At 38.0% G+C, this 27,848-nt stretch overlaps 1 protein-coding gene across 1 annotated transcript in view; it reads right to left on the bottom strand.

The window, feature by feature from the left end:
- The window catches only part of LOC309698016 (uncharacterized protein), a gene marked incomplete at its 3' end in the record, with an annotated part of 67,580 nt that overhangs the window by 24,552 nt on the left and 15,180 nt on the right, over positions 1-27,848 (bottom strand). The window contains exons 24-62 of the mRNA XM_082520290.1: positions 26,747-26,791; positions 26,520-26,658; positions 26,307-26,410; positions 24,699-24,743; positions 24,472-24,610; positions 24,259-24,362; positions 22,659-22,703; positions 22,432-22,570; positions 22,219-22,322; positions 20,326-20,370; positions 20,099-20,237; positions 19,886-19,989; positions 18,278-18,322; positions 18,051-18,189; positions 17,838-17,941; positions 15,937-15,981; positions 15,710-15,848; positions 15,497-15,600; positions 13,889-13,933; positions 13,662-13,800; positions 13,449-13,552; positions 11,555-11,599; positions 11,328-11,466; positions 11,115-11,218; positions 9,222-9,266; positions 8,995-9,133; positions 8,782-8,885; positions 7,174-7,218; positions 6,947-7,085; positions 6,734-6,837; positions 5,126-5,170; positions 4,899-5,037; positions 4,686-4,789; positions 2,785-2,829; positions 2,558-2,696; positions 2,345-2,448; positions 737-781; positions 510-648; positions 297-400 (exon numbers count right to left, since the gene is read on the bottom strand). Coding sequence (XP_082376416.1) covers positions 297-400; positions 510-648; positions 737-781; positions 2,345-2,448; positions 2,558-2,696; positions 2,785-2,829; positions 4,686-4,789; positions 4,899-5,037; positions 5,126-5,170; positions 6,734-6,837; positions 6,947-7,085; positions 7,174-7,218; positions 8,782-8,885; positions 8,995-9,133; positions 9,222-9,266; positions 11,115-11,218; positions 11,328-11,466; positions 11,555-11,599; positions 13,449-13,552; positions 13,662-13,800; positions 13,889-13,933; positions 15,497-15,600; positions 15,710-15,848; positions 15,937-15,981; positions 17,838-17,941; positions 18,051-18,189; positions 18,278-18,322; positions 19,886-19,989; positions 20,099-20,237; positions 20,326-20,370; positions 22,219-22,322; positions 22,432-22,570; positions 22,659-22,703; positions 24,259-24,362; positions 24,472-24,610; positions 24,699-24,743; positions 26,307-26,410; positions 26,520-26,658; positions 26,747-26,791 — 3,744 coding nt within the window. The remainder of the gene's footprint in view (positions 1-296; positions 401-509; positions 649-736; positions 782-2,344; positions 2,449-2,557; positions 2,697-2,784; positions 2,830-4,685; positions 4,790-4,898; positions 5,038-5,125; positions 5,171-6,733; positions 6,838-6,946; positions 7,086-7,173; positions 7,219-8,781; positions 8,886-8,994; positions 9,134-9,221; positions 9,267-11,114; positions 11,219-11,327; positions 11,467-11,554; positions 11,600-13,448; positions 13,553-13,661; positions 13,801-13,888; positions 13,934-15,496; positions 15,601-15,709; positions 15,849-15,936; positions 15,982-17,837; positions 17,942-18,050; positions 18,190-18,277; positions 18,323-19,885; positions 19,990-20,098; positions 20,238-20,325; positions 20,371-22,218; positions 22,323-22,431; positions 22,571-22,658; positions 22,704-24,258; positions 24,363-24,471; positions 24,611-24,698; positions 24,744-26,306; positions 26,411-26,519; positions 26,659-26,746; positions 26,792-27,848) is intronic.

Genomic DNA, 27,848 nt, shown 5'->3' with positions numbered 1-27,848 from the left:
CCAAAATCTCTTTGTAAAAAAGTAAAAAAGTATAAGAAAGAATCTGTCCTATTGGTTATCGTGATGTGAATGTCCATTATAAAGCCTCAGACACAGAGGTTTGACCCCACTCAGTGAAATCAACGAGGATGGTCCCTGAGACTGATTTGGACGCTAGCAGAATTATTTTGGAGTTGTATGTGCATTACTGTTTAAGGCACTTACACTGGGTGTGTTGACCCTGGGTGATGTCCAAAACCTGCAGGACACCGGCCCTTGAGGTTTGGAGCTAGACACCCCTGGTTTAAGGTACTTACACTGACAAGTATAATCCACCTCCAGGTACTTGTAGGTGCCAAAACAGGGGTCTCCAAATACAGAGTTGCTCGCTGAGATAGTACAGCTGTTTTTCCCATTACAGCTTTGAATGCAGATAGAAAGTGAGTCAGCAAAGGGTTTAACACACTGCACATTGTGTAGCCTGGTAAAAGAAGAAAAAGTAAAACTAAACAAAGACAGTCAATCTGTACCTTTTAGCTACAACACTGGTGCTCGTCTGACTTGAGCACTGGACATCTTGGAGCTGAGAGGCCGGACGTCCAGCAGAGCATGTGGTTTTGTCACGGCGTCCATAATTAGCTCCGTGGATGACTAAAACCTGTCCTTTTTCTGAGGAAGAGATCATAGCATTAAACAATAACCATGTTTACATTTCAATAAATGAAATTCAACAAAGTTACAAAAAAGAAAACCTCACCACACTGAAGGTTTGCCTCAGATCCTTCACATGTTGCACTCGGGACTGAGAGAAAAACACATTAGAAAGTGTCATAATTCATGTGCAGACTGATTATTAGTTCATGATTTAATTCGCAACTTGAACTCTTTTGCAACCTTTTCCTTCTGTTTCATCTTTTCTGCATCCTGCAATCTGTCTTTGAATAATATATATGAAACGTAGTATGATTTTATTATTTTTGTTTTCCTCTGTCCATTTTAATTTTTACTGTCATCTTATGTTTTGCATCTCACATGTTCCCCTGTTTCCTTTTTGTTCATTTTTTACCTTTTTAAAATTAATTTCAGTTTTATTTAAATATTGCCAAATCAGCAGTCACTTCAAGGCATTTCATACCCTTAAAGACCCTACAAAAATAAAGAGAAAACTAGTTTATTTTGGAGAACCTCCTTAAAAACAAAGGTGTATTTAGGCCAACACAATAAACAGATGTTTCGGATTAAGTCCTAGCTGCGAATGCTCCACATTATATTGATGTTTGTTCGTTTTTTAAAGAAAACGAGAATAAAAAGAGGATGTTCTGTAAAATGTCATGATTCAGTGGCTAAATGTCCATTATTAAGCCTCAGTCACAGAGGTTTGACTAGCGACAGAAAAGGCGATCAGCTGATCATTGATCAGTTTCACGATTGAAGTAGCAACAGGAGAGGGAGGGAGAGAGAAGAGGCACTCGCTCCTTATATCGGTTGTTAAGCTTAACGTGGGAATGCTTTACAAACATTCAGAGATGATTGGTCCATCTCTACTTTAAAGTAAACTTTTCTTTAATATCTTGAAGTTCAAGTTTTGCTGCCTTCCTCTCTGCTTTTTGTCCACACTCTTATAACCTTCCCTTACTCTGTTCTCCATTAATTTCTCCATTCAAGTCCATTTTCAGTATTTATTTTCATGTTTCAATGTCTCCTTGATTTAGTACTGGTTGCTCATTGCCTTTTTTAGTTATGTCTTTATTTGGGTTTTGATATGCTACTGTTTGGTTGTCCTCAGCTGTGTTAATTACATGCACCCATGTCTTGTTGCTCAGGGGTGTCTAATTCCCACTTAACCCATTTTTCTGTCCAATGCCATATTTTATTGCCATTTCTTTTGCATTTCCACATTTTTTTGTTTTTTCTTTGTTCTTCTTTAAACTTTTAAAGTTCAAATAAAGTTTAGTTTGATTTTGCAGCAAAATCTTGGTATACAAAGGGTAACTTAGCCCGAAGTTCAACTTCAGCTTCTCAACACAATACACTGACATTTTGAACAAGAAGTACTAGCTGCGAATTCTCCAAAATCTCTTTGTAAAAAAGTAAAATAGTATAAGAAAGAATCTGTCCTATTGGTTATCGTGATGTGAATGTCCATTATAAAGCCTCAGACACAGAGGTTTGACCCCACTCAGTGAAATCAACGAGGATGGTCCCTGAGACTGATTTGGACGCTAGCAGAATTATTTTGGAGTTGTATGTGCATTACTGTTTAAGGCACTTACACTGGGTGTGTTGACCCTGGGTGATGTCCAAAACCTGCAGGACACCGGCCCTTGAGGTTTGGAGCTAGACACCCCTGGTTTAAGGTACTTACACTGACAAGTATAATCCACCTCCAGGTACTTGTAGGTGCCAAAACAGGGGTCTCCAAATACAGAGTTGCTCGCTGAGATAGTACAGCTGTTTTTCCCATTACAGCTTTGAATGCAGATAGAAAGTGAGTCAGCAAAGGGTTTAACACACTGCACATTGTGTAGCCTGGTAAAAGAAGAAAAAGTAAAACTAAACAAAGACAGTCAATCTGTACCTTTTAGCTACAACACTGGTGCTCGTCTGACTTGAGCACTGGACATCTTGGAGCTGAGAGGCCGGACGTCCAGCAGAGCATGTGGTTTTGTCACGGCGTCCATAATTAGCTCCGTGGATGACTAAAACCTGTCCTTTTTCTGAGGAAGAGATCATAGCATTAAACAATAACCATGTTTACATTTCAATAAATGAAATTCAACAAAGTTACAAAAAAGAAAACCTCACCACACTGAAGGTTTGCCTCAGATCCTTCACATGTTGCACTCGGGACTGAGAGAAAAACACAAAACACATTAGAAAGTGTCATAATTCATGTGCAGACTGATTATTAGTTCATGATTTAATTCGCAACTTGAACTCTTTTGCAACCTTTTCCTTCTGTTTCATCTTTTCTGCATCCTGCAATCTGTCTTTGAATAATATATATGAAACGTAGTATGATTTTATTATTTTTGTTTTCCTCTGTCCATTTTAATTTTTACTGTCATCTTATGTTTTGCATCTCACATGTTCCCCTGTTTCCTTTTTGTTCATTTTTTACCTTTTTAAAATTAATTTCAGTTTTATTTAAATATTGCCAAATCAGCAGTCACTTCAAGGCATTTCATACCCTTAAAGACCCTACAAAAATAAAGAGAAAACTAGTTTATTTTGGAGAACCTCCTTAAAAACAAAGGTGTATTTAGGCCAACACAATAAACAGATGTTTCGGATTAAGTCCTAGCTGCGAATGCTCCACATTATATTGATGTTTGTTCGTTTTTTAAAGAAAACGAGAATAAAAAGAGGATGTTCTGTAAAATGTCATGATTCAGTGGCTAAATGTCCATTATTAAGCCTCAGTCACAGAGGTTTGACTAGCGACAGAAAAGGCGATCAGCTGATCATTGATCAGTTTCACGATTGAAGTAGCAACAGGAGAGGGAGGGAGAGAGAAGAGGCACTCGCTCCTTATATCGGTTGTTAAGCTTAACGTGGGAATGCTTTACAAACATTCAGAGATGAACTTACACACTTGCTTTACTTCTCTCTGGGATCACTTCCTCGGAGATGAAATGCTGGTTTGGTAGCGAGGCTCCAAATACACACAGCCGCTCTATCACGTGAGCACACTGCTCCGACGTGCTACGGTTATGAGCCGAGTTACGCCGTGTCGCAAGTTTTGTGAGGTGCTTTTTTGATATTTAATGGATCGGATTACATTTTTTATTTCTCTCCGATATCCAGTAATTTACGTCAGCATCGGACCGATACCGATACGTAATATCGGATACCGATACGTAATATCGGATCGGTCCATCTCTACTTTAAAGTAAACTTTTCTTTAATATCTTGAAGTTCAAGTTTTGCTGCCTTCCTCTCTGCTTTTTGTCCACACTCTTATAACCTTCCCTTACTCTGTTCTCCATTAATTTCTCCATTCAAGTCCATTTTCAGTATTTATTTTCATGTTTCAATGTCTCCTTGATTTAGTACTGGTTGCTCATTGCCTTTTTTAGTTATGTCTTTATTTGGGTTTTGATATGCTACTGTTTGGTTGTCCTCAGCTGTGTTAATTACATGCACCCATGTCTTGTTGCTCAGGGGTGTCTAATTCCCACTTAACCCATTTTTCTGTCCAATGCCATATTTTATTGCCATTTCTTTTGCATTTCCACATTTTTTTGTTTTTTCTTTGTTCTTCTTTAAACTTTTAAAGTTCAAATAAAGTTTAGTTTGATTTTGCAGCAAAATCTTGGTATACAAAGGGTAACTTAGCCCGAAGTTCAACTTCAGCTTCTCAACACAATACACTGACATTTTGAACAAGAAGTACTAGCTGCGAATTCTCCAAAATCTCTTTGTAAAAAAGTAAAATAGTATAAGAAAGAATCTGTCCTATTGGTTATCGTGATGTGAATGTCCATTATAAAGCCTCAGACACAGAGGTTTGACCCCACTCAGTGAAATCAACGAGGATGGTCCCTGAGACTGATTTGGACGCTAGCAGAATTATTTTGGAGTTGTATGTGCATTACTGTTTAAGGCACTTACACTGGGTGTGTTGACCCTGGGTGATGTCCAAAACCTGCAGGACACCGGCCCTTGAGGTTTGGAGCTAGACACCCCTGGTTTAAGGTACTTACACTGACAAGTATAATCCACCTCCAGGTACTTGTAGGTGCCAACACAGGGGTCTCCAAATACAGAGTTGCTCGCTGAGATAGTACAGCTGTTTTTCCCATTACAGCTTTGAATGCAGATAGAAAGTGAGTCAGCAAAGGGTTTAACACACTGCACATTGTGTAGCCTGGTAAAAGAAGAAAAAGTAAAACTAAACAAAGACAGTCAATCTGTACCTTTTAGCTACAACACTGGTGCTCGTCTGACTTGAGCACTGGACATCTTGGAGCTGAGAGGCCGGACGTCCAGCAGAGCATGTGGTTTTGTCACGGCGTCCATAATTAGCTCCGTGGATGACTAAAACCTGTCCTTTTTCTGAGGAAGAGATCATAGCATTAAACAATAACCATGTTTACATTTCAATAAATGAAATTCAACAAAGTTACAAAAAAGAAAACCTCACCACACTGAAGGTTTGCCTCAGATCCTTCACATGTTGCACTCGGGACTGAGAGAAAAACACATTAGAAAGTGTCATAATTCATGTGCAGACTGATTATTAGTTCATGATTTAATTCGCAACTTGAACTCTTTTGCAACCTTTTCCTTCTGTTTCATCTTTTCTGCATCCTGCAATCTGTCTTTGAATAATATATATGAAACGTAGTATGATTTTATTATTTTTGTTTTCCTCTGTCCATTTTAATTTTTACTGTCATCTTATGTTTTGCATCTCACATGTTCCCCTGTTTCCTTTTTGTTCATTTTTTACCTTTTTAAAATTAATTTCAGTTTTATTTAAATATTGCCAAATCAGCAGTCACTTCAAGGCATTTCATACCCTTAAAGACCCTACAAAAATAAAGAGAAAACTAGTTTATTTTGGAGAACCTCCTTAAAAACAAAGGTGTATTTAGGCCAACACAATAAACAGATGTTTCGGATTAAGTCCTAGCTGCGAATGCTCCACATTATATTGATGTTTGTTCGTTTTTTAAAGAAAACGAGAATAAAAAGAGGATGTTCTGTAAAATGTCATGATTCAGTGGCTAAATGTCCATTATTAAGCCTCAGTCACAGAGGTTTGACTAGCGACAGAAAAGGCGATCAGCTGATCATTGATCAGTTTCACGATTGAAGTAGCAACAGGAGAGGGAGGGAGAGAGAAGAGGCACTCGCTCCTTATATCGGTTGTTAAGCTTAACGTGGGAATGCTTTACAAACATTCAGAGATGATTGGTCCATCTCTACTTTAAAGTAAACTTTTCTTTAATATCTTGAAGTTCAAGTTTTGCTGCCTTCCTCTCTGCTTTTTGTCCACACTCTTATAACCTTCCCTTACTCTGTTCTCCATTAATTTCTCCATTCAAGTCCATTTTCAGTATTTATTTTCATGTTTCAATGTCTCCTTGATTTAGTACTGGTTGCTCATTGCCTTTTTTAGTTATGTCTTTATTTGGGTTTTGATATGCTACTGTTTGGTTGTCCTCAGCTGTGTTAATTACATGCACCCATGTCTTGTTGCTCAGGGGTGTCTAATTCCCACTTAACCCATTTTTCTGTCCAATGCCATATTTTATTGCCATTTCTTTTGCATTTCCACATTTTTTTGTTTTTTCTTTGTTCTTCTTTAAACTTTTAAAGTTCAAATAAAGTTTAGTTTGATTTTGCAGCAAAATCTTGGTATACAAAGGGTAACTTAGCCCGAAGTTCAACTTCAGCTTCTCAACACAATACACTGACATTTTGAACAAGAAGTACTAGCTGCGAATTCTCCAAAATCTCTTTGTAAAAAAGTAAAATAGTATAAGAAAGAATCTGTCCTATTGGTTATCGTGATGTGAATGTCCATTATAAAGCCTCAGACACAGAGGTTTGACCCCACTCAGTGAAATCAACGAGGATGGTCCCTGAGACTGATTTGGACGCTAGCAGAATTATTTTGGAGTTGTATGTGCATTACTGTTTAAGGCACTTACACTGGGTGTGTTGACCCTGGGTGATGTCCAAAACCTGCAGGACACCGGCCCTTGAGGTTTGGAGCTAGACACCCCTGGTTTAAGGTACTTACACTGACAAGTATAATCCACCTCCAGGTACTTGTAGGTGCCAAAACAGGGGTCTCCAAATACAGAGTTGCTCGCTGAGATAGTACAGCTGTTTTTCCCATTACAGCTTTGAATGCAGATAGAAAGTGAGTCAGCAAAGGGTTTAACACACTGCACATTGTGTAGCCTGGTAAAAGAAGAAAAAGTAAAACTAAACAAAGACAGTCAATCTGTACCTTTTAGCTACAACACTGGTGCTCGTCTGACTTGAGCACTGGACATCTTGGAGCTGAGAGGCCGGACGTCCAGCAGAGCATGTGGTTTTGTCACGGCGTCCATAATTAGCTCCGTGGATGACTAAAACCTGTCCTTTTTCTGAGGAAGAGATCATAGCATTAAACAATAACCATGTTTACATTTCAATAAATGAAATTCAACAAAGTTACAAAAAAGAAAACCTCACCACACTGAAGGTTTGCCTCAGATCCTTCACATGTTGCACTCGGGACTGAGAGAAAAACACATTAGAAAGTGTCATAATTCATGTGCAGACTGATTATTAGTTCATGATTTAATTCGCAACTTGAACTCTTTTGCAACCTTTTCCTTCTGTTTCATCTTTTCTGCATCCTGCAATCTGTCTTTGAATAATATATATGAAACGTAGTATGATTTTATTATTTTTGTTTTCCTCTGTCCATTTTAATTTTTACTGTCATCTTATGTTTTGCATCTCACATGTTCCCCTGTTTCCTTTTTGTTCATTTTTTACCTTTTTAAAATTAATTTCAGTTTTATTTAAATATTGCCAAATCAGCAGTCACTTCAAGGCATTTCATACCCTTAAAGACCCTACAAAAATAAAGAGAAAACTAGTTTATTTTGGAGAACCTCCTTAAAAACAAAGGTGTATTTAGGCCAACACAATAAACAGATGTTTCGGATTAAGTCCTAGCTGCGAATGCTCCACATTATATTGATGTTTGTTCGTTTTTTAAAGAAAACGAGAATAAAAAGAGGATGTTCTGTAAAATGTCATGATTCAGTGGCTAAATGTCCATTATTAAGCCTCAGTCACAGAGGTTTGACTAGCGACAGAAAAGGCGATCAGCTGATCATTGATCAGTTTCACGATTGAAGTAGCAACAGGAGAGGGAGGGAGAGAGAAGAGGCACTCGCTCCTTATATCGGTTGTTAAGCTTAACGTGGGAATGCTTTACAAACATTCAGAGATGATTGGTCCATCTCTACTTTAAAGTAAACTTTTCTTTAATATCTTGAAGTTCAAGTTTTGCTGCCTTCCTCTCTGCTTTTTGTCCACACTCTTATAACCTTCCCTTACTCTGTTCTCCATTAATTTCTCCATTCAAGTCCATTTTCAGTATTTATTTTCATGTTTCAATGTCTCCTTGATTTAGTACTGGTTGCTCATTGCCTTTTTTAGTTATGTCTTTATTTGGGTTTTGATATGCTACTGTTTGGTTGTCCTCAGCTGTGTTAATTACATGCACCCATGTCTTGTTGCTCAGGGGTGTCTAATTCCCACTTAACCCATTTTTCTGTCCAATGCCATATTTTATTGCCATTTCTTTTGCATTTCCACATTTTTTTGTTTTTTCTTTGTTCTTCTTTAAACTTTTAAAGTTCAAATAAAGTTTAGTTTGATTTTGCAGCAAAATCTTGGTATACAAAGGGTAACTTAGCCCGAAGTTCAACTTCAGCTTCTCAACACAATACACTGACATTTTGAACAAGAAGTACTAGCTGCGAATTCTCCAAAATCTCTTTGTAAAAAAGTAAAATAGTATAAGAAAGAATCTGTCCTATTGGTTATCGTGATGTGAATGTCCATTATAAAGCCTCAGACACAGAGGTTTGACCCCACTCAGTGAAATCAACGAGGATGGTCCCTGAGACTGATTTGGACGCTAGCAGAATTATTTTGGAGTTGTATGTGCATTACTGTTTAAGGCACTTACACTGGGTGTGTTGACCCTGGGTGATGTCCAAAACCTGCAGGACACCGGCCCTTGAGGTTTGGAGCTAGACACCCCTGGTTTAAGGTACTTACACTGACAAGTATAATCCACCTCCAGGTACTTGTAGGTGCCAAAACAGGGGTCTCCAAATACAGAGTTGCTCGCTGAGATAGTACAGCTGTTTTTCCCATTACAGCTTTGAATGCAGATAGAAAGTGAGTCAGCAAAGGGTTTAACACACTGCACATTGTGTAGCCTGGTAAAAGAAGAAAAAGTAAAACTAAACAAAGACAGTCAATCTGTACCTTTTAGCTACAACACTGGTGCTCGTCTGACTTGAGCACTGGACATCTTGGAGCTGAGAGGCCGGACGTCCAGCAGAGCATGTGGTTTTGTCACGGCGTCCATAATTAGCTCCGTGGATGACTAAAACCTGTCCTTTTTCTGAGGAAGAGATCATAGCATTAAACAATAACCATGTTTACATTTCAATAAATGAAATTCAACAAAGTTACAAAAAAGAAAACCTCACCACACTGAAGGTTTGCCTCAGATCCTTCACATGTTGCACTCGGGACTGAGAGAAAAACACAAAACACATTAGAAAGTGTCATAATTCATGTGCAGACTGATTATTAGTTCATGATTTAATTCGCAACTTGAACTCTTTTGCAACCTTTTCCTTCTGTTTCATCTTTTCTGCATCCTGCAATCTGTCTTTGAATAATATATATGAAACGTAGTATGATTTTATTATTTTTGTTTTCCTCTGTCCATTTTAATTTTTACTGTCATCTTATGTTTTGCATCTCACATGTTCCCCTGTTTCCTTTTTGTTCATTTTTTACCTTTTTAAAATTAATTTCAGTTTTATTTAAATATTGCCAAATCAGCAGTCACTTCAAGGCATTTCATACCCTTAAAGACCCTACAAAAATAAAGAGAAAACTAGTTTATTTTGGAGAACCTCCTTAAAAACAAAGGTGTATTTAGGCCAACACAATAAACAGATGTTTCGGATTAAGTCCTAGCTGCGAATGCTCCACATTATATTGATGTTTGTTCGTTTTTTAAAGAAAACAAGAATAAAAAGAGGATGTTCTGTAAAATGTCATGATTCAGTGGCTAAATGTCCATTATTAAGCCTCAGTCACAGAGGTTTGACTAGCGACAGAAAAGGCGATCAGCTGATCATTGATCAGTTTCACGATTGAAGTAGCAACAGGAGAGGGAGGGAGAGAGAAGAGGCACTCGCTCCTTATATCGGTTGTTAAGCTTAACGTGGGAATGCTTTACAAACATTCAGAGATGAACTTACACACTTGCTTTACTTCTCTCTGGGATCACTTCCTCGGAGATGAAATGCTGGTTTGGTAGCGAGGCTCCAAATACACACAGCCGCTCTATCACGTGAGCACACTGCTCCGACGTGCTACGGTTATGAGCCGAGTTACGCCGTGTCGCAAGTTTTGTGAGGTGCTTTTTTGATATTTAATGGATCGGATTACATTTTTTATTTCTCTCCGATATCCAGTAATTTACGTCAGCATCGGACCGATACCGATACGTAATATCGGATACCGATACGTAATATCGGATCGGTCCATCTCTACTTTAAAGTAAACTTTTCTTTAATATCTTGAAGTTCAAGTTTTGCTGCCTTCCTCTCTGCTTTTTGTCCACACTCTTATAACCTTCCCTTACTCTGTTCTCCATTAATTTCTCCATTCAAGTCCATTTTCAGTATTTATTTTCATGTTTCAATGTCTCCTTGATTTAGTACTGGTTGCTCATTGCCTTTTTTAGTTATGTCTTTATTTGGGTTTTGATATGCTACTGTTTGGTTGTCCTCAGCTGTGTTAATTACATGCACCCATGTCTTGTTGCTCAGGGGTGTCTAATTCCCACTTAACCCATTTTTCTGTCCAATGCCATATTTTATTGCCATTTCTTTTGCATTTCCACATTTTTTTGTTTTTTCTTTGTTCTTCTTTAAACTTTTAAAGTTCAAATAAAGTTTAGTTTGATTTTGCAGCAAAATCTTGGTATACAAAGGGTAACTTAGCCCGAAGTTCAACTTCAGCTTCTCAACACAATACACTGACATTTTGAACAAGAAGTACTAGCTGCGAATTCTCCAAAATCTCTTTGTAAAAAAGTGTAAGAAAGAATCTGTCCTATTGGTTATCGTGATGTGAATGTCCATTATAAAGCCTCAGACACAGAGGTTTGACCCCACTCAGTGAAATCAACGAGGATGGTCCCTGAGACTGATTTGGACGCTAGCAGAATTATTTTGGAGTTGTATGTGCATTACTGTTTAAGGCACTTACACTGGGTGTGTTGACCCTGGGTGATGTCCAAAACCTGCAGGACACCGGCCCTTGAGGTTTGGAGCTAGACACCCCTGGTTTAAGGTACTTACACTGACAAGTATAATCCACCTCCAGGTACTTGTAGGTGCCAAAACAGGGGTCTCCAAATACAGAGTTGCTCGCTGAGATAGTACAGCTGTTTTTCCCATTACAGCTTTGAATGCAGATAGAAAGTGAGTCAGCAAAGGGTTTAACACACTGCACATTGTGTAGCCTGGTAAAAGAAGAAAAAGTAAAACTAAACAAAGACAGTCAATCTGTACCTTTTAGCTACAACACTGGTGCTCGTCTGACTTGAGCACTGGACAACTTGGAGCTGAGAGGCCGGACGTCCAGCAGAGCATGTGGTTTTGTCACGGCGTCCATAATTAGCTCCGTGGATGACTAAAACCTGTCCTTTTTCTGAGGAAGAGATCATAGCATTAAACAATAACCATGTTTACATTTCAATAAATGAAATTCAACAAAGTTACAAAAAAGAAAACCTCACCACACTGAAGGTTTGCCTCAGATCCTTCACATGTTGCACTCGGGACTGAGAGAAAAACACATTAGAAAGTGTCATAATTCATGTGCAGACTGATTATTAGTTCATGATTTAATTCGTAACTTGAACTCTTTTGCAACCTTTTCCTTCTGTTTCATCTTTTCTGCATCCTCCAATCTGTCTTTGAATAATATATATGAAACGTAGTATGATTTTATTATTTTTGTTTTCCTCTGTCCATTTTAATTTTTACTGTCATCTTATGTTTTGCATCTCACATGTTCCCCTGTTTCCTTTTTGTTCATTTTTTACCTTTTTAAAATTAATTTCAGTTTTATTTAAATATTGCCAAATCAGCAGTCACTTCAAGGCATTTCATACCCTTAAAGACCCTACAAAAATAAAGAGAAAACTAGTTTATTTTGGAGAACCTCCTTAAAAACAAAGGTGTATTTAGGCCAACACAATAAACAGATGTTTCGGATTAAGTCCTAGCTGCGAATGCTCCACATTATATTGATGTTTGTTCGTTTTTTAAAGAAAACGAGAATAAAAAGAGGATGTTCTGTAAAATGTCATGATTCAGTGGCTAAATGTCCATTATTAAGCCTCAGTCACAGAGGTTTGACTAGCGACAGAAAAGGCGATCAGCTGATCATTGATCAGTTTCACGATTGAAGTAGCAACAGGAGAGGGAGGGAGAGAGAAGAGGCACTCGCTCCTTATATCGGTTGTTAAGCTTAACGTGGGAATGCTTTACAAACATTCAGAGATGAACTTACACACTTGCTTTACTTCTCTCTGGGATCACTTCCTCGGAGATGAAATGCTGGTTTGGTAGCGAGGCTCCAAATACACACAGCCGCTCTATCACGTGAGCACACTGCTCCGACGTGCTACGGTTATGAGCCGAGTTACGCCGTGTCGCAAGTTTTGTGAGGTGCTTTTTTGATATTTAATGGATCGGATTACATTTTTTATTTCTCTCCGATATCCAGTAATTTACGTCAGCATCGGACCGATACCGATACGTAATATCGGATACCGATACGTAATATCGGATCGGTCCATCTCTACTTTAAAGTAAACTTTTCTTTAATATCTTGAAGTTCAAGTTTTGCTGCCTTCCTCTCTGCTTTTTGTCCACACTCTTATAACCTTCCCTTACTCTGTTCTCCATTAATTTCTCCATTCAAGTCCATTTTCAGTATTTATTTTCATGTTTCAATGTCTCCTTGATTTAGTACTGGTTGCTCATTGCCTTTTTTAGTTATGTCTTTATTTGGGTTTTGATATGCTACTGTTTGGTTGTCCTCAGCTGTGTTAATTACATGCACCCATGTCTTGTTGCTCAGGGGTGTCTAATTCCCACTTAACCCATTTTTCTGTCCAATGCCATATTTTATTGCCATTTCTTTTGCATTTCCACATTTTTTTGTTTTTTCTTTGTTCTTCTTTAAACTTTTAAAGTTCAAATAAAGTTTAGTTTGATTTTGCAGCAAAATCTTGGTATACAAAGGGTAACTTAGCCCGAAGTTCAACTTCAGCTTCTCAACACAATACACTGACATTTTGAACAAGAAGTACTAGCTGCGAATTCTCCAAAATCTCTTTGTAAAAAAGTAAAAAAGTATAAGAAAGAATCTGTCCTATTGGTTATCGTGATGTGAATGTCCATTATAAAGCCTCAGACACAGAGGTTTGACCCCACTCAGTGAAATCAACGAGGATGGTCCCTGAGACTGATTTGGACGCTAGCAGAATTATTTTGGAGTTGTATGTGCATTACTGTTTAAGGCACTTACACTGGGTGTGTTGACCCTGGGTGATGTCCAAAACCTGCAGGACACCGGCCCTTGAGGTTTGGAGCTAGACACCCCTGGTTTAAGGTACTTACACTGACAAGTATAATCCACCTCCAGGTACTTGTAGGTGCCAAAACAGGGGTCTCCAAATACAGAGTTGCTCGCTGAGATAGTACAGCTGTTTTTCCCATTACAGCTTTGAATGCAGATAGAAAGTGAGTCAGCAAAGGGTTTAACACACTGCACATTGTGTAGCCTGGTAAAAGAAGAAAAAGTAAAACTAAACAAAGACAGTCAATCTGTACCTTTTAGCTACAACACTGGTGCTCGTCTGACTTGAGCACTGGACATCTTGGAGCTGAGAGGCCGGACGTCCAGCAGAGCATGTGGTTTTGTCACGGCGTCCATAATTAGCTCCGTGGATGACTAAAACCTGTCCTTTTTCTGAGGAAGAGATCATAGCATTAAACAATAACCATGTTTACATTTCAATAAATGAAATTCAACAAAGTTACAAAAAAGAAAACCTCACCACACTGAAGGTTTGCCTCAGATCCTTCACATGTTGCACTCGGGACTGAGAGAAAAACACATTAGAAAGTGTCATAATTCATGTGCAGACTGATTATTAGTTCATGATTTAATTCGCAACTTGAACTCTTTTGCAACCTTTTCCTTCTGTTTCATCTTTTCTGCATCCTGCAATCTGTCTTTGAATAATATATATGAAACGTAGTATGATTTTATTATTTTTGTTTTCCTCTGTCCATTTTAATTTTTACTGTCATCTTATGTTTTGCATCTCACATGTTCCCCTGTTTCCTTTTTGTTCATTTTTTACCTTTTTAAAATTAATTTCAGTTTTATTTAAATATTGCCAAATCAGCAGTCACTTCAAGGCATTTCATACCCTTAAAGACCCTACAAAAATAAAGAGAAAACTAGTTTATTTTGGAGAACCTCCTTAAAAACAAAGGTGTATTTAGGCCAACACAATAAACAGATGTTTCGGATTAAGTCCTAGCTGCGAATGCTCCACATTATATTGATGTTTGTTCGTTTTTTAAAGAAAACGAGAATAAAAAGAGGATGTTCTGTAAAATGTCATGATTCAGTGGCTAAATGTCCATTATTAAGCCTCAGTCACAGAGGTTTGACTAGCGACAGAAAAGGCGATCAGCTGATCATTGATCAGTTTCACGATTGAAGTAGCAACAGGAGAGGGAGGGAGAGAGAAGAGGCACTCGCTCCTTATATCGGTTGTTAAGCTTAACGTGGGAATGCTTTACAAACATTCAGAGATGATTGGTCCATCTCTACTTTAAAGTAAACTTTTCTTTAATATCTTGAAGTTCAAGTTTTGCTGCCTTCCTCTCTGCTTTTTGTCCACACTCTTATAACCTTCCCTTACTCTGTTCTCCATTAATTTCTCCATTCAAGTCCATTTTCAGTATTTATTTTCATGTTTCAATGTCTCCTTGATTTAGTACTGGTTGCTCATTGCCTTTTTTAGTTATGTCTTTATTTGGGTTTTGATATGCTACTGTTTGGTTGTCCTCAGCTGTGTTAATTACATGCACCCATGTCTTGTTGCTCAGGGGTGTCTAATTCCCACTTAACCCATTTTTCTGTCCAATGCCATATTTTATTGCCATTTCTTTTGCATTTCCACATTTTTTTGTTTTTTCTTTGTTCTTCTTTAAACTTTTAAAGTTCAAATAAAGTTTAGTTTGATTTTGCAGCAAAATCTTGGTATACAAAGGGTAACTTAGCCCGAAGTTCAACTTCAGCTTCTCAACACAATACACTGACATTTTGAACAAGAAGTACTAGCTGCGAATTCTCCAAAATCTCTTTGTAAAAAAGTAAAATAGTATAAGAAAGAATCTGTCCTATTGGTTATCGTGATGTGAATGTCCATTATAAAGCCTCAGACACAGAGGTTTGACCCCACTCAGTGAAATCAACGAGGATGGTCCCTGAGACTGATTTGGACGCTAGCAGAATTATTTTGGAGTTGTATGTGCATTACTGTTTAAGGCACTTACACTGGGTGTGTTGACCCTGGGTGATGTCCAAAACCTGCAGGACACCGGCCCTTGAGGTTTGGAGCTAGACACCCCTGGTTTAAGGTACTTACACTGACAAGTATAATCCACCTCCAGGTACTTGTAGGTGCCAAAACAGGGGTCTCCAAATACAGAGTTGCTCGCTGAGATAGTACAGCTGTTTTTCCCATTACAGCTTTGAATGCAGATAGAAAGTGAGTCAGCAAAGGGTTTAACACACTGCACATTGTGTAGCCTGGTAAAAGAAGAAAAAGTAAAACTAAACAAAGACAGTCAATCTGTACCTTTTAGCTACAACACTGGTGCTCGTCTGACTTGAGCACTGGACATCTTGGAGCTGAGAGGCCGGACGTCCAGCAGAGCATGTGGTTTTGTCACGGCGTCCATAATTAGCTCCGTGGATGACTAAAACCTGTCCTTTTTCTGAGGAAGAGATCATAGCATTAAACAATAACCATGTTTACATTTCAATAAATGAAATTCAACAAAGTTACAAAAAAGAAAACCTCACCACACTGAAGGTTTGCCTCAGATCCTTCACATGTTGCACTCGGGACTGAGAGAAAAACACAAAACACATTAGAAAGTGTCATAATTCATGTGCAGACTGATTATTAGTTCATGATTTAATTCGCAACTTGAACTCTTTTGCAACCTTTTCCTTCTGTTTCATCTTTTCTGCATCCTGCAATCTGTCTTTGAATAATATATATGAAACGTAGTATGATTTTATTATTTTTGTTTTCCTCTGTCCATTTTAATTTTTACTGTCATCTTATGTTTTGCATCTCACATGTTCCCCTGTTTCCTTTTTGTTCATTTTTTACCTTTTTAAAATTAATTTCAGTTTTATTTAAATATTGCCAAATCAGCAGTCACTTCAAGGCATTTCATACCCTTAAAGACCCTACAAAAATAAAGAGAAAACTAGTTTATTTTGGAGAACCTCCTTAAAAACAAAGGTGTATTTAGGCCAACACAATAAACAGATGTTTCGGATTAAGTCCTAGCTGCGAATGCTCCACATTATATTGATGTTTGTTCGTTTTTTAAAGAAAACGAGAATAAAAAGAGGATGTTCTGTAAAATGTCATGATTCAGTGGCTAAATGTCCATTATTAAGCCTCAGTCACAGAGGTTTGACTAGCGACAGAAAAGGCGATCAGCTGATCATTGATCAGTTTCACGATTGAAGTAGCAACAGGAGAGGGAGGGAGAGAGAAGAGGCACTCGCTCCTTATATCGGTTGTTAAGCTTAACGTGGGAATGCTTTACAAACATTCAGAGATGAACTTACACACTTGCTTTACTTCTCTCTGGGATCACTTCCTCGGAGATGAAATGCTGGTTTGGTAGCGAGGCTCCAAATACACACAGCCGCTCTATCACGTGAGCACACTGCTCCGACGTGCTACGGTTATGAGCCGAGTTACGCCGTGTCGCAAGTTTTGTGAGGTGCTTTTTTGATATTTAATGGATCGGATTACATTTTTTATTTCTCTCCGATATCCAGTAATTTACGTCAGCATCGGACCGATACCGATACGTAATATCGGATACCGATACGTAATATCGGATCGGTCCATCTCTACTTTAAAGTAAACTTTTCTTTAATATCTTGAAGTTCAAGTTTTGCTGCCTTCCTCTCTGCTTTTTGTCCACACTCTTATAACCTTCCCTTACTCTGTTCTCCATTAATTTCTCCATTCAAGTCCATTTTCAGTATTTATTTTCATGTTTCAATGTCTCCTTGATTTAGTACTGGTTGCTCATTGCCTTTTTTAGTTATGTCTTTATTTGGGTTTTGATATGCTACTGTTTGGTTGTCCTCAGCTGTGTTAATTACATGCACCCATGTCTTGTTGCTCAGGGGTGTCTAATTCCCACTTAACCCATTTTTCTGTCCAATGCCATATTTTATTGCCATTTCTTTTGCATTTCCACATTTTTTTGTTTTTTCTTTGTTCTTCTTTAAACTTTTAAAGTTCAAATAAAGTTTAGTTTGATTTTGCAGCAAAATCTTGGTATACAAAGGGTAACTTAGCCCGAAGTTCAACTTCAGCTTCTCAACACAATACACTGACATTTTGAACAAGAAGTACTAGCTGCGAATTCTCCAAAATCTCTTTGTAAAAAAGTAAAATAGTATAAGAAAGAATCTGTCCTATTGGTTATCGTGATGTGAATGTCCATTATAAAGCCTCAGACACAGAGGTTTGACCCCACTCAGTGAAATCAACGAGGATGGTCCCTGAGACTGATTTGGACGCTAGCAGAATTATTTTGGAGTTGTATGTGCATTACTGTTTAAGGCACTTACACTGGGTGTGTTGACCCTGGGTGATGTCCAAAACCTGCAGGACACCGGCCCTTGAGGTTTGGAGCTAGACACCCCTGGTTTAAGGTACTTACACTGACAAGTATAATCCACCTCCAGGTACTTGTAGGTGCCAACACAGGGGTCTCCAAATACAGAGTTGCTCGCTGAGATAGTACAGCTGTTTTTCCCATTACAGCTTTGAATGCAGATAGAAAGTGAGTCAGCAAAGGGTTTAACACACTGCACATTGTGTAGCCTGGTAAAAGAAGAAAAAGTAAAACTAAACAAAGACAGTCAATCTGTACCTTTTAGCTACAACACTGGTGCTCGTCTGACTTGAGCACTGGACATCTTGGAGCTGAGAGGCCGGACGTCCAGCAGAGCATGTGGTTTTGTCACGGCGTCCATAATTAGCTCCGTGGATGACTAAAACCTGTCCTTTTTCTGAGGAAGAGATCATAGCATTAAACAATAACCATGTTTACATTTCAATAAATGAAATTCAACAAAGTTACAAAAAAGAAAACCTCACCACACTGAAGGTTTGCCTCAGATCCTTCACATGTTGCACTCGGGACTGAGAGAAAAACACATTAGAAAGTGTCATAATTCATGTGCAGACTGATTATTAGTTCATGATTTAATTCGCAACTTGAACTCTTTTGCAACCTTTTCCTTCTGTTTCATCTTTTCTGCATCCTGCAATCTGTCTTTGAATAATATATATGAAACGTAGTATGATTTTATTATTTTTGTTTTCCTCTGTCCATTTTAATTTTTACTGTCATCTTATGTTTTGCATCTCACATGTTCCCCTGTTTCCTTTTTGTTCATTTTTTACCTTTTTAAAATTAATTTCAGTTTTATTTAAATATTGCCAAATCAGCAGTCACTTCAAGGCATTTCATACCCTTAAAGACCCTACAAAAATAAAGAGAAAACTAGTTTATTTTGGAGAACCTCCTTAAAAACAAAGGTGTATTTAGGCCAACACAATAAACAGATGTTTCGGATTAAGTCCTAGCTGCGAATGCTCCACATTATATTGATGTTTGTTCGTTTTTTAAAGAAAACGAGAATAAAAAGAGGATGTTCTGTAAAATGTCATGATTCAGTGGCTAAATGTCCATTATTAAGCCTCAGTCACAGAGGTTTGACTAGCGACAGAAAAGGCGATCAGCTGATCATTGATCAGTTTCACGATTGAAGTAGCAACAGGAGAGGGAGGGAGAGAGAAGAGGCACTCGCTCCTTATATCGGTTGTTAAGCTTAACGTGGGAATGCTTTACAAACATTCAGAGATGATTGGTCCATCTCTACTTTAAAGTAAACTTTTCTTTAATATCTTGAAGTTCAAGTTTTGCTGCCTTCCTCTCTGCTTTTTGTCCACACTCTTATAACCTTCCCTTACTCTGTTCTCCATTAATTTCTCCATTCAAGTCCATTTTCAGTATTTATTTTCATGTTTCAATGTCTCCTTGATTTAGTACTGGTTGCTCATTGCCTTTTTTAGTTATGTCTTTATTTGGGTTTTGATATGCTACTGTTTGGTTGTCCTCAGCTGTGTTAATTACATGCACCCATGTCTTGTTGCTCAGGGGTGTCTAATTCCCACTTAACCCATTTTTCTGTCCAATGCCATATTTTATTGCCATTTCTTTTGCATTTCCACATTTTTTTGTTTTTTCTTTGTTCTTCTTTAAACTTTTAAAGTTCAAATAAAGTTTAGTTTGATTTTGCAGCAAAATCTTGGTATACAAAGGGTAACTTAGCCCGAAGTTCAACTTCAGCTTCTCAACACAATACACTGACATTTTGAACAAGAAGTACTAGCTGCGAATTCTCCAAAATCTCTTTGTAAAAAAGTAAAATAGTATAAGAAAGAATCTGTCCTATTGGTTATCGTGATGTGAATGTCCATTATAAAGCCTCAGACACAGAGGTTTGACCCCACTCAGTGAAATCAACGAGGATGGTCCCTGAGACTGATTTGGACGCTAGCAGAATTATTTTGGAGTTGTATGTGCATTACTGTTTAAGGCACTTACACTGGGTGTGTTGACCCTGGGTGATGTCCAAAACCTGCAGGACACCGGCCCTTGAGGTTTGGAGCTAGACACCCCTGGTTTAAGGTACTTACACTGACAAGTATAATCCACCTCCAGGTACTTGTAGGTGCCAAAACAGGGGTCTCCAAATACAGAGTTGCTCGCTGAGATAGTACAGCTGTTTTTCCCATTACAGCTTTGAATGCAGATAGAAAGTGAGTCAGCAAAGGGTTTAACACACTGCACATTGTGTAGCCTGGTAAAAGAAGAAAAAGTAAAACTAAACAAAGACAGTCAATCTGTACCTTTTAGCTACAACACTGGTGCTCGTCTGACTTGAGCACTGGACATCTTGGAGCTGAGAGGCCGGACGTCCAGCAGAGCATGTGGTTTTGTCACGGCGTCCATAATTAGCTCCGTGGATGACTAAAACCTGTCCTTTTTCTGAGGAAGAGATCATAGCATTAAACAATAACCATGTTTACATTTCAATAAATGAAATTCAACAAAGTTACAAAAAAGAAAACCTCACCACACTGAAGGTTTGCCTCAGATCCTTCACATGTTGCACTCGGGACTGAGAGAAAAACACAAAACACATTAGAAAGTGTCATAATTCATGTGCAGACTGATTATTAGTTCATGATTTAATTCGTAACTTGAACTCTTTTGCAACCTTTTCCTTCTGTTTCATCTTTTCTGCATCCTCCAATCTGTCTTTGAATAATATATATGAAACGTAGTATGATTTTATTATTTTTGTTTTCCTCTGTCCATTTTAATTTTTACTGTCATCTTATGTTTTGCATCTCACATGTTCCCCTGTTTCCTTTTTGTTCATTTTTTACCTTTTTAAAATTAATTTCAGTTTTATTTAAATATTGCCAAATCAGCAGTCACTTCAAGGCATTTCATACCCTTAAAGACCCTACAAAAATAAAGAGAAAACTAGTTTATTTTGGAGAACCTCCTTAAAAACAAAGGTGTATTTAGGCCAACACAATAAACAGATGTTTCGGATTAAGTCCTAGCTGCGAATGCTCCACATTATATTGATGTTTGTTCGTTTTTTAAAGAAAACGAGAATAAAAAGAGGATGTTCTGTAAAATGTCATGATTCAGTGGCTAAATGTCCATTATTAAGCCTCAGTCACAGAGGTTTGACTAGCGACAGAAAAGGCGATCAGCTGATCATTGATCAGTTTCACGATTGAAGTAGCAACAGGAGAGGGAGGGAGAGAGAAGAGGCACTCGCTCCTTATATCGGTTGTTAAGCTTAACGCGGGAATGCTTTACAAACATTCAGAGATGAACTTACACACTTGCTTTACTTCTCTCTGGGATCACTTCCTCGGAGATGAAATGCTGGTTTGGTAGCGAGGCTCCAAATACACACAGCCGCTCTATCACGTGAGCACACTGCTCCGACGTGCTACGGTTATGAGCCGAGTTACGCCGTGTCGCAAGTTTTGTGAGGTGCTTTTTTGATATTTAATGGATCGGATTACATTTTTTATTTCTCTCCGATATCCAGTAATTTACGTCAGCATCGGACCGATACCGATACGTAATATCGGATACCGATACGTAATATCGGATCGGTCCATCTCTACTTTAAAGTAAACTTTTCTTTAATATCTTGAAGTTCAAGTTTTGCTGCCTTCCTCTCTGCTTTTTGTCCACACTCTTATAACCTTCCCTTACTCTGTTCTCCATTAATTTCTCCATTCAAGTCCATTTTCAGTATTTATTTTCATGTTTCAATGTCTCCTTGATTTAGTACTGGTTGCTCATTGCCTTTTTTAGTTATGTCTTTATTTGGGTTTTGATATGCTACTGTTTGGTTGTCCTCAGCTGTGTTAATTACATGCACCCATGTCTTGTTGCTCAGGGGTGTCTAATTCCCACTTAACCCATTTTTCTGTCCAATGCCATATTTTATTGCCATTTCTTTTGCATTTCCACATTTTTTTGTTTTTTCTTTGTTCTTCTTTAAACTTTTAAAGTTCAAATAAAGTTTAGTTTGATTTTGCAGCAAAACCTTGGTATACAAAGGGTAACTTAGCCCGAAGTTCAACTTCAGCTTCTCAACACAATACACTGACATTTTGAACAAGAAGTACTAGCTGCGAATTCTCCAAAATCTCTTTGTAAAAAAGTATAAGAAAGAATCTGTCCTATTGGTTATCGTGATGTGAATGTCCATTATAAAGCCTCAGACACAGAGGTTTGACCCCACTCAGTGAAATCAACGAGGATGGTCCCTGAGACTGATTTGGACGCTAGCAGAATTATTTTGGAGTTGTATGTGCATTACTGTTTAAGGCACTTACACTGGGTGTGTTGACCCTGGGTGATGTCCAAAACCTGCAGGACACCGGCCCTTGAGGTTTGGAGCTAGACACCCCTGGTTTAAGGTACTTACACTGACAAGTATAATCCACCTCCAGGTACTTGTAGGTGCCAAAACAGGGGTCTCCAAATACAGAGTTGCTCGCTGAGATAGTACAGCTGTTTTTCCCATTACAGCTTTGAATGCAGATAGAAAGTGAGTCAGCAAAGGGTTTAACACACTGCACATTGTGTAGCCTGGTAAAAGAAGAAAAAGTAAAACTAAACAAAGACAGTCAATCTGTACCTTTTAGCTACAACACTGGTGCTCGTCTGACTTGAGCACTGGACATCTTGGAGCTGAGAGGCCGGACGTCCAGCAGAGCATGTGGTTTTGTCACGGCGTCCATAATTAGCTCCGTGGATGACTAAAACCTGTCCTTTTTCTGAGGAAGAGATCATAGCATTAAACAATAACCATGTTTACATTTCAATAAATGAAATTCAACAAAGTTACAAAAAAGAAAACCTCACCACACTGAAGGTTTGCCTCAGATCCTTCACATGTTGCACTCGGGACTGAGAGAAAAACACATTAGAAAGTGTCATAATTCATGTGCAGACTGATTATTAGTTCATGATTTAATTCGCAACTTGAACTCTTTTGCAACCTTTTCCTTCTGTTTCATCTTTTCTGCATCCTGCAATCTGTCTTTGAATAATATATATGAAACGTAGTATGATTTTATTATTTTTGTTTTCCTCTGTCCATTTTAATTTTTACTGTCATCTTATGTTTTGCATCTCACATGTTCCCCTGTTTCCTTTTTGTTCATTTTTTACCTTTTTAAAATTAATTTCAGTTTTATTTAAATATTGCCAAATCAGCAGTCACTTCAAGGCATTTCATACCCTTAAAGACCCTACAAAAATAAAGAGAAAACTAGTTTATTTTGGAGAACCTCCTTAAAAACAAAGGTGTATTTAGGCCAACACAATAAACAGATGTTTCGGATTAAGTCCTAGCTGCGAATGCTCCACATTATATTGATGTTTGTTCGTTTTTTAAAGAAAACGAGAATAAAAAGAGGATGTTCTGTAAAATGTCATGATTCAGTGGCTAAATGTCCATTATTAAGCCTCAGTCACAGAGGTTTGACTAGCGACAGAAAAGGCGATCAGCTGATCATTGATCAGTTTCACGATTGAAGTAGCAACAGGAGAGGGAGGGAGAGAGAAGAGGCACTCGCTCCTTATATCGGTTGTTAAGCTTAACGTGGGAATGCTTTACAAACATTCAGAGATGATTGGTCCATCTCTACTTTAAAGTAAACTTTTCTTTAATATCTTGAAGTTCAAGTTTTGCTGCCTTCCTCTCTGCTTTTTGTCCACACACTTATAACCTTCCCTTACTCTGTTCTCCATTAATTTCTCCATTCAAGTCCATTTTCAGTATTTATTTTCATGTTTCAATGTCTCCTTGATTTAGTACTGGTTGCTCATTGCCTTTTTTAGTTATGTCTTTATTTGGGTTTTGATATGCTACTGTTTGGTTGTCCTCAGCTGTGTTAATTACATGCACCCATGTCTTGTTGCTCAGGGGTGTCTAATTCCCACTTAACCCATTTTTCTGTCCAATGCCATATTTTATTGCCATTTCTTTTGCATTTCCACATTTTTTTGTTTTTTCTTTGTTCTTCTTTAAACTTTTAAAGTTCAAATAAAGTTTAGTTTGATTTTGCAGCAAAATCTTGGTATACAAAGGGTAACTTAGCCCGAAGTTCAACTTCAGCTTCTCAACACAATACACTGACATTTTGAACAAGAAGTACTAGCTGCGAATTCTCCAAAATCTCTTTGTAAAATAGTATAAGAAAGAATCTGTCCTATTGGTTATCGTGATGTGAATGTCCATTATAAAGCCTCAGACACAGAGGTTTGACCCCACTCAGTGAAATCAACAAGGATGGTCCCTGAGACTGATTTGGACGCTAGCAGAATTATTTTGGAGTTGTATGTGCATTACTGTTTAAGGCACTTACACTGGGTGTGTTGACCCTGGGTGATGTCCAAAACCTGCAGGACACCGGCCCTTGAGGTTTGGAGCTAGACACCCCTGGTTTAAGGTACTTACACTGACAAGTATAATCCACCTCCAGGTACTTGTAGGTGCCAACACAGGGGTCTCCAAATACAGAGTTGCTCGCTGAGATAGTACAGCTGTTTTTCCCATTACAGCTTTGAATGCAGATAGAAAGTGAGTCAGCAAAGGGTTTAACACACTGCACATTGTGTAGCCTGGTAAAAGAAGAAAAAGTAAAACTAAACAAAGACAGTCAATCTGTACCTTTTAGCTACAACACTGGTGCTCGTCTGACTTGAGCACTGGACATCTTGGAGCTGAGAGGCCGGACGTCCAGCAGAGCATGTGGTTTTGTCACGGCGTCCATAATTAGCTCCGTGGATGACTAAAACCTGTCCTTTTTCTGAGGAAGAGATCATAGCATTAAACAATAACCATGTTTACATTTCAATAAATGAAATTCAACAAAGTTACAAAAAAGAAAACCTCACCACACTGAAGGTTTGCCTCAGATCCTTCACATGTTGCACTCGGGACTGAGAGAAAAACACATTAGAAAGTGTCATAATTCATGTGCAGACTGATTATTAGTTCATGATTTAATTCGCAACTTGAACTCTTTTGCAACCTTTTCCTTCTGTTTCATCTTTTCTGCATCCTGCAATCTGTCTTTGAATAATATATATGAAACGTAGTATGATTTTATTATTTTTGTTTTCCTCTGTCCATTTTAATTTTTACTGTCATCTTATGTTTTGCATCTCACATGTTCCCCTGTTTCCTTTTTGTTCATTTTTTACCTTTTTAAAATTAATTTCAGTTTTATTTAAATATTGCCAAATCAGCAGTCACTTCAAGGCATTTCATACCCTTAAAGACCCTACAGAAATAAAGAGAAAACTAGTTTATTTTGGAGAACCTCCTTAAAAACAAAGGTGTATTTAGGCCAACACAATAAACAGATGTTTCGGATTAAGTCCTAGCTGCGAATGCTCCACATTATATTGATGTTTGTTCGTTTTTTAAAGAAAACGAGAATAAAAAGAGGATGTTCTGTAAAATGTCATGATTCAGTGGCTAAATGTCCATTATTAAGCCTCAGTCACAGAGGTTTGACTAGCGACAGAAAAGGCGATCAGCTGATCATTGATCAGTTTCACGATTGAAGTAGCAACAGGAGAGGGAGGGAGAGAGAAGAGGCACTCGCTCCTTATATCGGTTGTTAAGCTTAACGTGGGAATGCTTTACAAACATTCAGAGATGATTGGTCCATCTCTACTTTAAAGTAAACTTTTCTTTAATATCTTGAAGTTCAAGTTTTGCTGCCTTCCTCTCTGCTTTTTGTCCACACTCTTATAACCTTCCCTTACTCTGTTCTCCATTAATTTCTCCATTCAAGTCCATTTTCAGTATTTATTTTCATGTTTCAATGTCTCCTTGATTTAGTACTGGTTGCTCATTGCCTTTTTTAGTTATGTCTTTATTTGGGTTTTGATATGCTACTGTTTGGTTGTCCTCAGCTGTGTTAATTACATGCACCCATGTCTTGTTGCTCAGGGGTGTCTAATTCCCACTTAACCCATTTTTCTGTCCAATGCCATATTTTATTGCCATTTCTTTTGCATTTCCACATTTTTTTGTTTTTTCTTTGTTCTTCTTTAAACTTTTAAAGTTCAAATAAAGTTTAGTTTGATTTTGCAGCAAAACCTTGGTATACAAAGGGTAACTTAGCCCGAAGTTCAACTTCAGCTTCTCAACACAATACACTGACATTTTGAACAAGAAGTACTAGCTGCGAATTCTCCAAAATCTCTTTGTAAAAAAGTAAAAAAGTATAAGAAAGAATCTGTCCTATTGGTTATCGTGATGTGAATGTCCATTATAAAGCCTCAGACACAGAGGTTTGACCCCACTCAGTGAAATCAACGAGGATGGTCCCTGAGACTGATTTGGACGCTAGCAGAATTATTTTGGAGTTGTATGTGCATTACTGTTTAAGGCACTTACACTGGGTGTGTTGACCCTGGGTGATGTCCAAAACCTGCAGGACACCGGCCCTTGAGGTTTGGAGCTAGACACCCCTGGTTTAAGGTACTTACACTGACAAGTATAATCCACCTCCAGGTACTTGTAGGTGCCAAAACAGGGGTCTCCAAATACAGAGTTGCTCGCTGAGATAGTACAGCTGTTTTTCCCATTACAGCTTTGAATGCAGATAGAAAGTGAGTCAGCAAAGGGTTTAACACACTGCACATTGTGTAGCCTGGTAAAAGAAGAAAAAGTAAAACTAAACAAAGACAGTCAATCTGTACCTTTTAGCTACAACACTGGTGCTCGTCTGACTTGAGCACTGGACATCTTGGAGCTGAGAGGCCGGACGTCCAGCAGAGCATGTGGTTTTGTCACGGCGTCCATAATTAGCTCCGTGGATGACTAAAACCTGTCCTTTTTCTGAGGAAGAGATCATAGCATTAAACAATAACCATGTTTACATTTCAATAAATGAAATTCAACAAAGTTACAAAAAAGAAAACCTCACCACACTGAAGGTTTGCCTCAGATCCTTCACATGTTGCACTCGGGACTGAGAGAAAAACACATTAGAAAGTGTCATAATTCATGTGCAGACTGATTATTAGTTCATGATTTAATTCGCAACTTGAACTCTTTTGCAACCTTTTCCTTCTGTTTCATCTTTTCTGCATCCTGCAATCTGTCTTTGAATAATATATATGAAACGTAGTATGATTTTATTATTTTTGTTTTCCTCTGTCCATTTTAATTTTTACTGTCATCTTATGTTTTGCATCTCACATGTTCCCCTGTTTCCTTTTTGTTCATTTTTTACCTTTTTAAAATTAATTTCAGTTTTATTTAAATATTGCCAAATCAGCAGTCACTTCAAGGCATTTCATACCCTTAAAGACCCTACAAAAATAAAGAGAAAACTAGTTTATTTTGGAGAACCTCCTTAAAAACAAAGGTGTATTTAGGCCAACACAATAAACAGATGTTTCGGATTAAGTCCTAGCTGCGAATGCTCCACATTATATTGATGTTTGTTCGTTTTTTAAAGAAAACGAGAATAAAAAGAGGATGTTCTGTAAAATGTCATGATTCAGTGGCTAAATGTCCATTATTAAGCCTCAGTCACAGAGGTTTGACTAGCGACAGAAAAGGCAATCAGCTGATCATTGATCAGTTTCACGATTGAAGTAGCAACAGGAGAGGGAGGGAGAGAGAAGAGGCACTCGCTCCTTATATCGGTTGTTAAGCTTAACGTGGGAATGCTTTACAAACATTCAGAGATGATTGGTCCATCTCTACTTTAAAGTAAACTTTTCTTTAATATCTTGAAGTTCAAGTTTTGCTGCCTTCCTCTCTGCTTTTTGTCCACACTCTTATAACCTTCCCTTACTCTGTTCTCCATTAATTTCTCCATTCAAGTCCATTTTCAGTATTTATTTTCATGTTTCAATGTCTCCTTGATTTAGTACTGGTTGCTCATTGCCTTTTTTAGTTATGTCTTTATTTGGGTTTTGATATGCTACTGTTTGGTTGTCCTCAGCTGTGTTAATTACATGCACCCATGTCTTGTTGCTCAGGGGTGTCTAATTCCCACTTAACCCATTTTTCTGTCC

The sequence above is a fragment of the Aulonocara stuartgranti genome (assembly GCF_965226115.1).
Source record: "Aulonocara stuartgranti genome assembly, chromosome: 20".
NCBI lineage: Eukaryota > Metazoa > Chordata > Actinopteri > Cichliformes > Cichlidae > Aulonocara > Aulonocara stuartgranti.
Note: the sequence above shows the minus strand (reverse complement) of the source record. Positions and strands in the feature narration are given on the sequence as shown.